At 40.5% G+C, this 15,174-nt stretch overlaps 1 protein-coding gene across 1 annotated transcript; it reads right to left on the reverse strand.

Annotated features, from left to right (window-relative positions):
* Positions 1-1,081: 1,081 nt before the first annotated feature.
* On the reverse strand, positions 1,082-4,832 carry LOC110848369 (putative endo-1,3(4)-beta-glucanase 2). The gene is made up of 11 exons (XM_022095571.2): positions 4,723-4,832; positions 4,520-4,648; positions 4,405-4,438; positions 3,990-4,330; positions 3,697-3,918; positions 3,100-3,630; positions 2,932-3,028; positions 2,328-2,851; positions 2,165-2,262; positions 1,905-2,094; positions 1,082-1,825 (listed from the first exon to the last, which is right to left on the reverse strand). Exons 1-11 carry the CDS (start codon positions 4,772-4,774, stop codon positions 1,146-1,148), a joined length of 2,898 nt encoding a protein of 965 aa, XP_021951263.1. The 5' UTR covers positions 4,775-4,832; the 3' UTR covers positions 1,082-1,145.
* Positions 4,833-15,174: the final 10,342 nt, after the last annotated feature.

A 15,174-nucleotide genomic window follows, 5' to 3' on the forward strand; every position in this document is an offset into this window, starting at 1 on the left:
GTCTTCTTCTTCGTCGTCGTCGTCTCGAGTTGGTCGGACGCAATAATAAAGTCGTGATGCTAATGAAACTAAAGGGCAGAATGGATCACTCATTCAACGGAGTCCTTTACGAATTTATTTATGATCTGGCTGTTGAATTGTCCATTAATTAAGAAGGCTGGCTACATAGTCGACCCACACAAGGAAGAAAATGCTGCATGGACAACCCGGCGATATTGTTTGGTAGTTGTGCTAACTAACCATCCTCCCCGTAAATAAGGGCGACTTATCTTCTTTGCATTCACCACGGAGAAGGAGGAGGAGAGAAAGTGGGGAAAGTGGTATTCAGGTGAAAAAAAGAGGAAATAGATGAGACGGCGACGACGACGAGTACATAATCCAACACCCGAGAGGATTTCTTTTATTTACTGCCTACATACACACCATTGACTTGTTCGTCTTTGCTATTATTAGCTTTTGAGAGAGCGGAGGTGTTCTTCATCACAAAATCAATTTTACTTTTTGATGAGACTGACTCTCTCTCTCTTTTCACTTCCCTGCGATCCAGTTTATTTACGTGGTTGTTGAACGGCACGAGGTATTTAGATGGAAAAACGGTCATCAATTTATTTATCAAGTTTTTAGTTGGGTTTAGGGAGGGAAAAGGAGTTTAGTTTGGTGGTGAAAAACGTGACCATCAAAGTTATGAATTTATGAACCACAAAATTTAGATTTAAAATATTTGTGAATTATAGTTCCCTCTAATTTCCTTTAATTACCCGTAAATTTTGTCTCTTTCTCTTTTTTCTTCAACAAGTGTGCATTTACGTCACGATTAATAGCAATCATGTCGTGATCCGTCCGTGGAGTAAATAAATACGTCTCGACAGAAGTCCTCTGATGAGAAGGGAAAGAGGGCGAGATGGATTTAATTCCCTGAAGAGTTTAGTTTCTCATCTTGCCAAACAACAGAAGAAGAAATAGAAAAAGGAAACTTTCTCCTGCCCTCATAATCACCTTGATCCCGTTGAAGCAGTATAAAAATCGCCCCCTTACAGATAATATCGACCCAATAATAACACTTTTTTGACCAACGCTTAGATATTTTCTCAATAACTTTATTACTATTAAATATGACGATAATTAATTCTTAATTGTTTTTCCCACTATGCCGCAATTGCCCACAATGTCGACCCGTTTATCGTGGTGGTATTATCAATCAGGGTATCGTCCGCCTGCGACGCGACGGGATGACCACTCGCGACATGAATTAAGATGTAAGACCCTTGATAAGCAACGACTTGGAAGTGTTCCCATGCTTGAGGAGCTGGCGCCGTGGCAGAAAGTGGGACCGTTCCGGCCATATTTCCAGTCACGTATTGTTGCGTGTCCAAATTCTGAATGGTGTAGTAGGGCGAGGCCTCTGGGCTTTCTTCCACCTTGGCGAACGCCCATCTCGTCGCACCACCAACGTCGGGTGAAGTCGTCATCAGCGTGGGAGCTCCGGCCGTGGCGACGACGTATCTGGTGTTTTCGACGGACCGAATTGTCGCCGTGGGAGGGAGGTCGACGGGAGGAGCGTTGTCAGTGGGGACGAGACGGTACCTTCCGGCAGGAATGCCATTAGTGGAATTGGCATTGTTGATGAGTTGACCTTCTCCCGCAGAGGTGGTGACCTCGGCTCGGTTCACCATGGCGGTCAAGGTGTAAGTCTGATCGGCTTGAGGGGTCCATCTAAATACTTCGTAAGAGCCGACGGTTTCTCGAGCAGCGGTGATGGGCATGTCTCCATTGGGAGAAGCAGTGACGAACAGTTCGGAGGAGAGGACTTGGATGGTTCCACCACCTGAGTGGATTGAATTTTTGAAATTTGAGGGTAAAATTCTCAATTTGGAGGGACTTATTTTCTCAAATAGTTAGTTTACCTGGAGTGAATCCCAACACGAATTTGGACGCCAGGACATCTGCACTCGTAGTTGCGGCGAGATTTCCGTTTCCTTCAGCAGTGACGAACAGTCCTGTTGCGGCGTCTTGAATGGTGAAAAGTCCTTCTGGAGTTTGTTGAGCGGCGGAGCAGATATCCGCGCCCGAGGCTTGAGTGGCGACGAAGTAGAGCTGGGTAAATAAAATACGTAAAAAAAGTCAGAATTTTCAACACAGCCAGAAACTACACGTATAAGCTTACCTGATTTGAAGCCGAATTTCCCGTTCCCCAATCAAACAACCTTGAAGAGTAGGCATACGCTTCTTGCGGGTTGACTTTAGCATAGGCAGCGTAAATCACTGCAGATAGATACAAATATTACGTACAGATGCACATTTTTCGCCTAGTTATTTTATTTACTTACCCGATTTGAACGCATCTCCAATCGTGACATCGTCCAACTCTACTTGACAATAGGGGACGACACCCTCCATCCACTCCCGGTCGTAGGTAACTTGTCCTATCGGCGTTAATGGAAGGATTTGAATGGCAGCAATTTGCGTCCTCTGATCCCCCCAGAACAACCAGGCCCCCGTCTGCCAGTCCATCACGTTACCGACCGTGGTCAAATCTCGGAAGGGTTGTTCCGGATAGGGTGACGCGTCCGGGGCTCTGTTCGGGTACAGATGCCAGTACACTTGAGCCCCCTTGATTTCCATAGCCAAGAGGAATCTAGACCAGTCAATCAAGGCCTGGTTGTTGACGGCGTGGGCGAAAAGGAGGAGACCGTAGTAGCCGTTAATCGCTTCCCCGGAAGATTCCTGGTCGCGAGGTCCGGCACCGTTTGCAATTCCGGAGGCCCATGAGTGTCCTGCGAAAAAGTCCATGTGGCGGGTGACGGTGTGGTGGGGATCGTTGGGGGACGGGTTGCCAACGTCGCGAGCAACACTGGGAGAAAGTGAGAATAAAAAAATAGTTTAAGGGGTGATTTGAGAAAAGTGGGTGATAATTAGGATTAAAGTAATTACTGCATCATAAAGTCCATATTTTGATTGAGCCAGGCTGGGTCATACTTTCCAATGACGGCAGCTCCGTAGAGTAAATAACCGTAGTGAAAGTGGTGATCTGTACATAAATATGCAAATTAGTGAAGGAGCAATTAATTTTTTCACACCCATTTTTTAGTATTTTTTTACCATTGTAATACGCATTTCCAAAATCGACCCACGTATTGTTCCAGCCTTCCTTGTTAATGAATCCACCCCATCCCGTCTCGAACGCGGCGGCAGGTGTGTGCGCAGGGTCAAACCAATAGTTGCAACTTTCCTTCAAAATGTCGACAACTCTCGTGATGAGATCAGGGCGACCAATCTGTTCGGCGATCAGGGCGAGTCGTGACGCGCGACCGAAGGCTCCACCCCAAAAGTAAAAGTCTCCAGGAATCATGACCGTGAGTGAGTTGACTTCTGCCTCCAGAGTTTTGGTCAGCTCGGCCAGACACGAGGCATGGATTGGGGCTTCGGCGAACCAGGAGATCGTGGGAAGTTCGTACTGTTGGATCCATACATTTCCGAGAACGCCTCGCATGGGTCCCTTCAAAGTCAGGTATTCGATGTTAACAAACTGACCGCCTTGTAAAAGTTCGCGATGGTGAGGCCAACTAAGAATGAGGAGCTGGCTGGGATCACCGACAACGTCCCATGTCCAAGTCGTGGTAGCGACGTTTCCTGATGATTTTCAAAAATTTAAGTTATTTTATTTATTTATCAAAATTACTCTTCCCAAATTATTACCTTGCACGTTGTAACGGAAATCTAGCCCGGTGGCGTAAGTTGTAGAATAAGCATCCAACACTGCCTCTTGTCCTAAAGCTTTTACCTTGGACAGCCGAATAGTGGCGGACGTACCGGGTGGGGATGTAATCGTGGTGCCTGCCGCGGTAAGGTCGGCAGTACCCTCGACAACGTAGAGGGTGTAATATACCCCATTCTGCAAAGTTACGCGAGCTCGCTGACCTGAATTTTTGTGAACGTTATGTTATAACAAATAATATAATGGAGTAAATAATATTAAACTAAATATGTACCAGGTGTGACCCAAAGGAATTCAGTGATTGTTCCACCTCCAGAGGTGAGAACGATGCCAGCATTTCGGAAAACGAAGGTCATGTAGGGTGACCCCGGAATGAGGCAGGTGTCCATAGTTGCCCCTTGTCCATTGAAATATTGCAAACATACAGTTTGGGTATCCCAAGCAGTGGCTTTTCTGTTGTTCAAAGCGTTCGGAAGATCAGCGATACTTGCAGTCCAATCGACTTGGGTCGGGACTTTGACAGATGCTCCGTCAAACTCACGGTTGTCACCGATTCCGAATGTGAGACCGGTGTTTGAGGTTGCCGATTGGTAGGGGAAAGGTCCTGCGACGTTCCTAAATTGACAAATAACGTATATTTTAGTTAATTTCATGACGAATATGTATTCTTTTATAGTCTGATAACTTACGCATCTTGATTTGTCACAGTGAATCCACTCCACCCTAAAAACATTGAATAAATATGTGCACGGGTTTTTTATACATATATTTTGCAAACGGTGGGTCAAATAAAAGTGAGCTTACAAGCATCAGTGGGGAAAGGTGGCGAAAAGTCGACAAAAAATGGTCCTGGTGGAGCATCACATGCAATTTCACCCCCTGGCAGATTTGGGGGTGTGACTGCTATCGGGTCATCAGATGGACCTCCAGCCCCTACAAAATTTAAATCAATCTCCAAAATTATTCAAAACTTTTAACACTTTTCGAACTTAAAATCTTTTACTAACCGTTGCAACCCCGTAATAAAAATATGACCCCAAATACGAGTCCCACCTTCATTTTGATATGTATTTATAAATGTGAACTGCACTGTATGCAAATAAGCCCTGCCAGCTTTTTATACTCCATCGGATTAACCTTATCTTTTACCTCTTGTCAAAACTATTCATGCTTATCTTGCTCCAAAATAATTTTATATAGTGTTGTCAGTATCATTCCTGATAACTGAACAATTTTTGTAGTAGTCCCGTTTGCAATAATGACAGCATCACTTTAATCTTACTTATCGGATCTCATGACTGCATAAGTAATTCTTCATTTGAGGCGTACCTTTCGAGCCCCAAATGTTCACAATATTATCATCAATCCAGCACATGATTATTATGTATGCAAATCAATATCACACCCGATTTTGAGGTATCATCGTGACACAGATACTCCTGATGTCCACGGCGTGCAAAAAAAGAGGATGAGATGAGATCATGACATAATATTTGCATACGCAGTTATCCAAGTACCGCTAAACTAACTAGGTATAATCTCGTCCATAGAATTGCCGCAGTATTGACCGGGTTGAGACTTACATGGTTAAGTTACCACCCATACAAAAGGCGTTAGGACATGGTTTTGACGAATTCATACCTTAATTGCGGGATGGTTTTTAGTTGTAGAGATTTCTAACATTTTTTATGTGAAAGCCCATGTCTCAAACTATAGGTAAGCATATCTGGCTTCCGATTTTGTATACTCTGCGAAATGAGGCAAGGTGAAATTTGGAAAGGTGTCCTTTTTTAGTTTTCCAAACCAGTGTTCTTAAAAAATGGCATTGAACAAAAGATTTTTTTCTTAGGTCGTAATGCAAAAATCGCCTTTGCGACTATTATCAAGGGACTCAGCACGCTTTTCACTATATAAAACCACTTTTGTCTCATGCTTATCTATTAAGTTCGTTTTGTAATCTAATTTCATATTTGCCCTAATGAAATGCGCTCGTGCATGCAGCTCCCCCACTTTTAAGGCCCCCACATTTTATGGCTTTGATGCTAAAAATCCCTAACGTTGTTCGTGTCCAAGGTACAAATAGTATATTGCACTGTAAGTACTTTTTACAAAATTTTGATAAGTGGTTACACCCCCCGAACTGAGTTTCCTTCATACCCAATAAAATGTTTGGAAAAGTTATCTTCGATATAAACGTCGAACTTAAGAATTTTTTTAGCTAACCAAAACGCAGTAATTTTACTATTTTGTGATTTGTACCTTGTCGATAAAATAGTTTTGCGTCAGGGAACACAAAAAAGTTACTAAAATTTGTTTTCAACAAAATTTGACCATTAATTTTTCAAATTAGTTCACGAGTTTTTTAAGATTCAGCGTCAGCTGATTGACTCGGGTCTTTCTCCAAAACTGGTAACCCAAAATCTTAACTGTTTAATTTAATATTACTTAGGACACTTCTAGCTTTGCCCTCAGTTATCATTTGACCGAGAGGGTCCGCTTTCAAGGTCAGCAGGTCAATTTTCCTGTGCACGGTTCCGATTTATCACTTTTCATGAAAAAGTATCAGCGACGATGGAGGCCCAACGTTATGTAATTCATTGTGGATTCTTTTATTATTGCATGCAATAATTATCTAGGGTTGTAATATTAACAATCATTCACCTCTGACCTCTTAGGTTATCATGCTATATGAGTAATTCAGTTTGGAAAGTATTTTTTTGGCTCCTTCCAACTCTGGGGGCACTGGAGGGGGCATTTATAAAGCTATCTGCCTAAAATTTTAAATATATCTTTTTGAGAGTATTATCTTGCAACTGACCAAAAATCAGTTCAAAATTCAACTCCGCGACAGAGATATTCACCCGCGAATTCGTCAAAACCATGTCCTAACGCCTTTTGTACAAAATGTCGGGTGACACCACATTTGTCGGGATGGTTGCACCCTCGAGATTTCTCTGCCGTGATTTGTTGCACATGTTTCTTTCCCGTGTTAGATTGGCCATTCATTTATTTATTTTGTTGGCTGCCTGGCGTCGTTCGTTCCTCTGGTTCGTAGGCAATAAGTGAACTCGTGGAATTTAAAAAGGCTTAAAAATGAGAGTATTAAAAAGCATAAAGGAACAATGCCCACGGGGAAGAAGGAGCCTGCTCCTTTCTTCCTTTGAGATCCCCACGAGAAGAAGAAGACTTCCTTTCCATCTCTCATTCCAATTCAACTTATCCTTCTTTCTCCAAGTTGGATTGGGAATAAAATAGCGTTGTGGGTTGGTTTTGGTTTCCAGCTTGTTAGTTAGCTCGAGTCTCGGTGGAAATAAATGTGGGGCTGCTTCTCTTCTCTTCTGGGTCGCTCTCTATTTCTTCTTCTTACAAAAGTAAATCTTCAATCGTAGCCTAACACAAAAAATAATGTGGAGTAAGTGGTTTGCGGGTTGTATTTGTGTGTGTTAGCGGAGAAAATAATCAGCTATTTCAGACCTCGTCTATTTCCCCATTAAATTCTATATATATATTTTATATATTGGGTGATGATGATGATGCGATGCCTTATCCAAGCATAAGCTGGACTTATACGTAACCAACCACCTTTCTTTATTGTGTGATACCCGCCCGGAGTGAAAGTTGGTTTCGTGTAGAAATCTCTTTATTCAAGACGGAATTTCTGAAAAAAATACATGTTTTTTCTTGTTTGTCACTCATCTAGATAGATCTACCCCGGGAGGCGAGGCGAGAAGAGTGGAAGAAAAAATCCTAACTAAACCAATCCTTTTCATTTTTTCCCTTTGAAATTTTTTGGAAATCGTAAATTATCAAAATTGCCGTAAAAATTTCGACGTTATTATCCCGGATTGTGGTTGGTCAAATCAAATTCTATGTGGCTACATACATAAAAATATGGATAGACCCGCACTAAAAGTAAATCTTATCTGTATTTATTTTTGTATACATGTCCAGCAGGAGAGAGATTGATGCTGTGCGCTAAACAAAAGTTATACGTATGTAGCCAGTTGAAGGTGAAGTACGGTGTGCTTTAGTACATTCTTTTTTGCCTGTGTACGTGCCAGCATTAGATTAGATCTTCTTAAGTTTATACGTACTTTTACCTTTATGATTGTACTCCGTGAGAAGGAGGACACCTTTAGATTTCTGAAACTCGCATAAAACCGAAACCAACTACCGAAACGGAGTCATAATAATGTTTAAGCGGATTGGATCCCACTTTCTCTTTTCTGTTTCAACTTTCTCCCTTTCTGATCTGACTGTGAATCCAAAAAGCTGGAAAGGATTCTTCTCCCCTTCTATAAACCTTTTTTATTTCTTCAAACAAAAATTAAGATGTGGTTTATAAGTAGGTTTGTGTACCAAGGCTGCTGCCACCGGGAGACATTAAATTATCAAATATTTATCCGGCTACAACTTTCTCTTTGATATATAACAACTTTTTTATGAAGAATGTACCAAAGAGGGAGAATTTTAAGTCGTATTTGCTTAGAAATTGTGGGTAAATAAGACAGTTTTAAACGGGCAGATGTTAAGTAGTTGAATCGAATCGGGTAGTATTTATTTATTATTTTCTGTTTGATCTTGTTGAATCAACATCTGTTCGAAATTAGTGAAAGGAAAGGAGAGAAATTGATAAGTTTTTCGGGGAGGTCAGAAAATAGAGAAAGTTTAAGGGAAGAGAAAATAAGTATATTTTGCATCATTAAGTAATCAGCTCATTTTTCCGAGGGTCATGTATGTACTCGTACATCGGTGAGGATTAGTTTGGTTGGTGGAGACAAAGTCAGAATTCTTGTCCAAAAAGTAAACCTTGCCCACCTGGTAGATAGACTTGGGAAGAAATTGATTTAGATTTAGGGAAGAGAAATGACAGGAGCAGAAGCTCATTTCTTTTATTATATCACTTCTTCTATGATCCCTTCTTTTCTGTTGTATTTTACACTTCCACCCGTTCTCCCGACCGAATAAGTCTCCGATTTTTATATATTTTTTCTTTACTCCGTCACACAGGGAGACGTATTGGATAGTGTTTTTCCTCTCCTTGAGAAAGAAGCGAGAGCGAGAAGAAGAAGACAGAGATTCGTATAATTTATCTTCCTTGGTCTGATTATACAAAAAAGAAGTCAGATTCAATCCCTTCTTCCTCACAGTTATATGTTCACTAACTGTCTCACCGGCTGGGGAGGAAATGAAGAAGAATAAGCGTTAGCAGAGGAGCTGTGTATTATTATTATTATTACGACCACAATAACCAAAAAGAGAGAAATATCGATTTCATAATATTCGTGAAAAGGTAGAAAAAGAAGACAAAATCAGCTTTAAACCGACTGGTTGGATTTAGATTTAGAACAGGACGGGATTTGGATTTATTTAAAATTGAGCGTGTTGAGAAATGGCATTTTTTTCTTTCTCGTTACAAACACGTGCATATAGTGAGACAAGGAGAAAGTGGATTTTTTTGGTGGGGAGAAATGGTTTATTTAAGAGTTTTATGGGCGGTTGGCGTTATTATTATTATTGTTTTTGACTTTTGCAGGTAAGAAGATTTGGGGGGGGGGAGAAGAGAATATAAAAATTATTATGGCAGGGGGAATATGCAGGAAGTTTGTGAACTAAATTGTAAGAATTTAAGGCGTGGAGAAAGTTTAAAAGCATATTTTTTTGTTGCATTTTGTGCCTAAAACAAGTCACAAATCAGTTCAAACGTGTAGACGCTAATGGAAAAGTGGGACGAATATTTTCATTTCCCGTCTGATACACTCCCCACAAAAACACAAATGTTTATTATAAATGGAAAAAAATAATAAATCAAAAAGTGTTCATTTTGCGACTACTATGCATTCCTCGTCCGTCGACTGCCTGCATATGTAGCTCGTCCCACTAAAAGAACTCTATTTTACACGATTTAATCCCTTTTTTCCAGAATGGAATTACGATCGCAGAATGAAAAAATGCAGCTGCACTGTTTTTATTGTCTTCGCACTCTTGTTGTTCCGCCTCTTTATCCAAAAATCCTGTCGTTGTGCTAAAAATCTCACAAACCTTTTCTTTTCTTCTTACACATTATACGAAATAAAGACATAGCCAGCATTCAGCGTCTGCATTCTCCAATCTCCACCCCCTTGCCAAGAGGCGAGAGCCTTTCTCTCTCTCTCCATAGGATGTAGCATTTGAATAGAATTTGCAATTTTGAGAGGCAGTATTGAGGTTGAAAGTTGCAGAGTTGAGGAAGGAAACCCCCCAAAGTGCTTTTTACTCCTACTTTGTGTATCTTGTATACATTTTGCATCGCATTGTAGTACTTCTCGTGGTTGTGTGTAGCATTGTGTCGTCGTCCCTCCCGTACCTGGAAAGCACAAGCTGTTGACGGAGCCTTGCTTTGGTTTGCATTCAGAGAGTGGATGACAAAAGGGAGTAAATTTTTAATGGAGCGAGTGAATAAAAACTCGGGAGTGGACTACTAAATAATTCCTCAGGTAGAGAGAGAGAGGCACAATTGAAATCATGGCGACTTACACGAGGCTTGTTGTAATGTGGTGCCTCGAGGTCTGAAAAACTTAACTCGTCCACGACTCCGATGATGATGACGACGATGACGGGGTGGGTCGAGTGAAAGTAGGGGAAAAAATCAGTCATGTTTGTACATCCGAGGCAGCCTTGTTCTCCTTCGTTCTGGGTCATATAACATGTCATTCGTGGAAAAAGGTCTCTAAAATATCATGGCTTGGATCAAGCAACTTTTATTTTAAGCGAGTCCATTTGTTTCGTCTCGTTCTGTTCTGTTTGTTGATTTGTGGAAAGTTGAGCAGCAGCAGCTTTGAGCCGAGTGCGTGAGAGAGAGAGAAGAGTTTTCAATAAAATGTAATGTAATCCCTTACGGGCTTAGTCAGCCAATTCTGAAAAGTACAATGGTTTGGTTTCTCTCTCTCTCTCTTGATGTAATATGTACAAGGGAATGGTTGTGTAAGTTACTTAAATAAGTGGAATTGTGTACCTCTTTACAATTTAAATTTAAATCTCCATTCATGAATTATGCCAATTTTTTAGACGGATTTTGATGAATTTGTTTACGAAGGCATTGCATATTCATTTGAGTCTGCTGTTAAAACGGTGTAGGGCCGACTAAGTATGTAGCTGGCTGGCTAGAAAGGAAGGGGCAGTGCTCTATTTTCTATGAATTTTTAAAGAAAATCCCCACCTCGCGAGGGATTTGGGATTGTGAGCTGGAGGCAATTAGTTACGGTAGCAAGAATAGAATTAGGTAGTAGGAGGACGAGAGTATGTAGGAGTGGTCGTCGAAAAAGAAAACCTGTTCAGTTCCAGGATTGCGCAAGGGTAGCAGATTTTCGTTAAATTTTTGAAATTAAATTAGCCACCCGAAGCAGTGGGATGTAGTGTGGCGTGTAGTCCCGGGGGTGAGTTGTGGTACGTACCGTGTTTCCTGCTAATCCACCCTTCTACCCGATTCTGGAAGTAACTTTCTCCTACGTAGGGAAAAAAGCAGGAAACAATTTGTGTTCGGCGTAATAAAGTCGGCCCACAGCTCTTTTTTGCTACATATACATATTTTATTTATTCGGTTGCATATTAATTTCGACTAAAAGAGAAAGTCAGAGGAAAAATTTGCCATTTCATGGCGTGAGAAAGGTTAACGTAAAAATAGATGACAATTTTCCACAGTATAAACCAAACCAAACCACTGAATGGAGAATAGACATAAAAATGGACACAAGACTTAACAGCATCAGCATTCCATTTCCGACTATTTGCCCAATTCCCACATTACATTTACGTACAAAAGCTGACCCTTTCGAACAAACAAAAACAGATCTTCCGCATTTCATGCACATTTCATGTCCTGGTTTTCCGAGGCACTTTGATGTACAGGATTCACAAACATTTTCAAATTTTGATGGTCAGTTGGGATATGACCCACGGGGTGTACATTCGTTACATGCATTTGATGTGGTCTGTTTGCTTTGCTGTTTTATCCATGGAATCACCTGGATTTAGATTCCTGGCTGACATTCCATTCCAAAAATGTGTTATGGACGATTGATAGAAAATGTGCAGTCAGTGAGGAGGAAGAGGAAATGGACACTTTCGATAAACCCAGCCCACTTGCTTTCAATCAAATTCCACGCCTTCCTCCTCCTCGTCGGTCGTCACCACAAAATCTGCCCAAAATAAATCTGCTGGTCGACCTCTTTTCCCATTGTAGTTGTTGCATTATATTTTTTATCGAATTGTCCACATTACTCATAAATACAAAAAAAGAGAACGAGCAGTTGAGTGGTTGGCTTATAAATACCTGGAGGTTTAGGTTTTTGGTAAAAAAAAAGTTTTTTTCTTCTTTTTTTCTCATTCAACTACTAAATGGTCAACAACTAACGTCAACTCATCCCTCATCTTGGTTTCGAGGAGAAGAGGATCAATTGAATTTGGGGAAAAGTAACTTTTTCAGTTTATTCTTCTCTTTATGTCGAGTAAGTGGTCAATTTATGATGGGGAAAGTTTACATGCACTTAACCTCTCGGATGTTATATATTTTATTCTCAAAGAGCACACGTCGTGACTGGCTAGCTGGGTGGATGTGCAGGTGAGGCAAATAAGGAATATTATTGGATTACGGGTTTATGTATTTGTCCACTAAAGGATACATAAGTCGAGGCTTAGGCGATGTGATTTTACAACTAAATAAATATTTATGAATCATTATTTGCTAAAAGTTTGAATAAACAAGAGGGGAGGAGGGTGAAGGTTGGGTTTTTCGTGCACGTGGACGACCCTGTTGGTGAGAAGAAATCATCGAGGTGACCGTGTCACCAGTGAACTTTCTCCCAACACAAGTTTTGAATAATGGGGACAACTTTTCGTATAATTTTGAGTATTTAGTAAACCATATAACACACAAATCTGTGTAGTTCTTGCTTTAAACATGCGGTATTATATTAGTTTCTGGGAATTTTACAGCAAAAAATCATTCCCCAAAAATCTGGACTAAAAATCAAAAATCTGGTTCTGTTCTTATCCACAGTAATTATTTTCTCCCTTCTTTCTTCACTTTCACTCTGCAGTAGTAAAATCTAAATTTCCGATTTGGCCCTTTTCCCACTACGACTAGAGACCTTTACGTTCTGCAGAATTAATATTCTGCAGGTGGATGTCATCCCTCAAACCGCAAGCACAATGGGGGTGACACAATAGAAAGCCTACCAACAGCATCACCCACCACCCACCAACCATTCTTTGCTCTCCTGCATAACGGCGGAGGAGAACGTTCAGAGAGGAATTTCTTTCTCGTCTACCTTCAAAACTATTTGGGCTGCAGGATTCCGTTTTGCTTATCTGATTCTGAATAAGTGAATCATAATGAGAAGGAGTCTACTCTACAGTCGTCCCGCATGGGGCTGCATATTAAATTTAAATCCACGGACAAAAGAAGGCTGTTGACTAGAGAGATTTCAGATAGTACGTAGCTCCACCAGGATAATGTGGGTTTGTTGACGTCCATCTTCATTCCCAAGAAGGACAGAAATGGACATTATTCGCAAAGTTGTTGTACGTTGGTAATCCAGCCTGCCTTTTTGCCCACTTTGGAGACAATAAACTTGTTGAAATTGTTTAGTTAGACTGTCCAGTTAGTCAAATTCAACCGGACAAGGGAGAAAGTTAGTGGTGGTGAAAGTCAGTCAAATCAAATGAAGAGAGACAAAGACATAGAGGATCGATCTGGTCCATTGTTTTCTGCACATGGGTTCCATGCATTTTGTCATCATTACGTATTACGAATACCAAAATGGGGGAACAATGGGGGGCATTGTTCTCGCAGAAATGGTGATGATCATGATGATGATGATGCGCCATGTGTCATTCTGATTTTACGTGACGAGGAGAAAGTTATGTGTGCGAAGTATGGAATTGTTTTCGTTTAGGCTAAATTATTCATTAATTTTATGATATGGCTATTAAAATACAAACACAAATTTATCTGAAACCACATATTCCTCCAGTTTTCATAACATTCCAGCTATCATAATTTGTCAAATTTTGAAAAAACTGAAAAAATTTGCAAGTTTACGTAACAGGTAATATGTACATACAAAAGTTACTGTGTGTTTTGAGCCAATTTGAAACTGATCCCCATGTCCACACAACATAACTCGTCGTCTCTCTCTCCTTAATATCATCTCGGTGATGTCTTTCGTATCGTATTTTTCTCTCTTCTACCTCGAATTTTGTACCTACTACTCTCGTCGAATTGGATTTTATTTTGTGTATCGGGGAGGGATTTATGTTCCTGCTGCGGCTTGACTTTGTTTCTTCAGGGTTTTTGTTTTTCTCATAAAGAAAATGAGATGGTCTGATCAGGTCGGGCTATTTGTTGTTGTCATTTGTGGATGGATCCGGATTTATTTACGGGGAAGAAAACCAACTGGACCAGAACGCTCTCTCTCTCTCTTTTAGACGAGGGGATGCCTCATTACGTCCTTTGATCCCTTTCAATCCCTTTCTTCAACAGGGAGGAATATTTTACACAGAGGCGCAACAACTGAGCGACCTGGGGGACAATGGTCCACATGAAAATGAGAGGTTTAACATGGGGCTAATGATAAATAGTGTTAAAACAGAGTGTTAAACTATTTTCCATAAGCCCAATGTTAAAATTGAAGTTTTAACATTGGTAAATAGTAAATAAATAGCTTATGGTAAATAGTGCTGAAACAGACTTCCTGTAAGCCCAAGGTCCCCCCCGTTGGTTGCGCTGCTGATTTGTTTTGCCAATTCCTAAATCTAGCCGAAGCAATATTCATTCTATTTATTTTATTTATTTGAGCAAAACGTATGTAACAAAAAGACGAAATAATAATGGTCGTTTCGAATCTCGTTAGACTTATACAACTAAATCGGTCTAGAATGATCAGGATATTTCTGTACGAATGTCTCCCAGCGTTTGGCGGACAATTAATGTAATATCCGTTTTTTACTTGCTAACAATAGCTGGACAAATAAGGAGTTTTTTTGCATTAAGTGAAATCTCATGATTGGAAAAAACATTGAGTGTACTCACGTCAACCTTCGCATATCTCGCATATCTCGCAAATTGAGCATAGCAACATAACTTGCGAAGTTTTGCGAGATATGCGAGATTTCGCAAAAACTTTGCTGGAAAACCATGGGATTTTTGTTCGCAAATTTACCCAGCAATCGAGCATGTCCTTATTTCGCAAAATTATTTCGCAAAGTAATTCTGCAAGAGAAATTACAGAAATCCATGGAAACAATACCAAAATAGGTGTTTTTCAGTAGATTTGCGAGATAAGAGAGTTTTGCGAAGTCATATTTTGCTAATCCCCTCACGACAGAAATATTTTGATCTTCGCAAGTTTGCTAAATGAGTTGCGATGCGAAATAAGAAGTTGTCGTGAGTACGCCCATTATCAGATCTATTATTATGC

Source organism: Folsomia candida, unplaced genomic scaffold (assembly GCF_002217175.1).
Source record: "Folsomia candida strain VU population unplaced genomic scaffold, ASM221717v1 Fcan01_Sc004, whole genome shotgun sequence".
NCBI classification, from domain to species: Eukaryota; Metazoa; Arthropoda; class Collembola; order Entomobryomorpha; family Isotomidae; genus Folsomia; species Folsomia candida.

Excerpts from the sequence above, each read along its gene's own strand:
- LOC110848369 (XM_022095571.2), bottom strand. The coding sequence starts at position 4,774 with ATGAAGGTGGGACTCGTATTTGGGGTCATATTTTTATTACGGGGTTGC. Across the intron at positions 4,439-4,519 it reads ACCTTTCCCCACTGATGCTT|GGTGGAGTGGATTCACTGTG; the intron begins GTAAGCTCACTT and ends CAATGTTTTTAG. Across the intron at positions 3,631-3,696 it reads TTTCCGTTACAACGTGCAAG|GAAACGTCGCTACCACGACT; the intron begins GTAATAATTTGG and ends GAAAATCATCAG.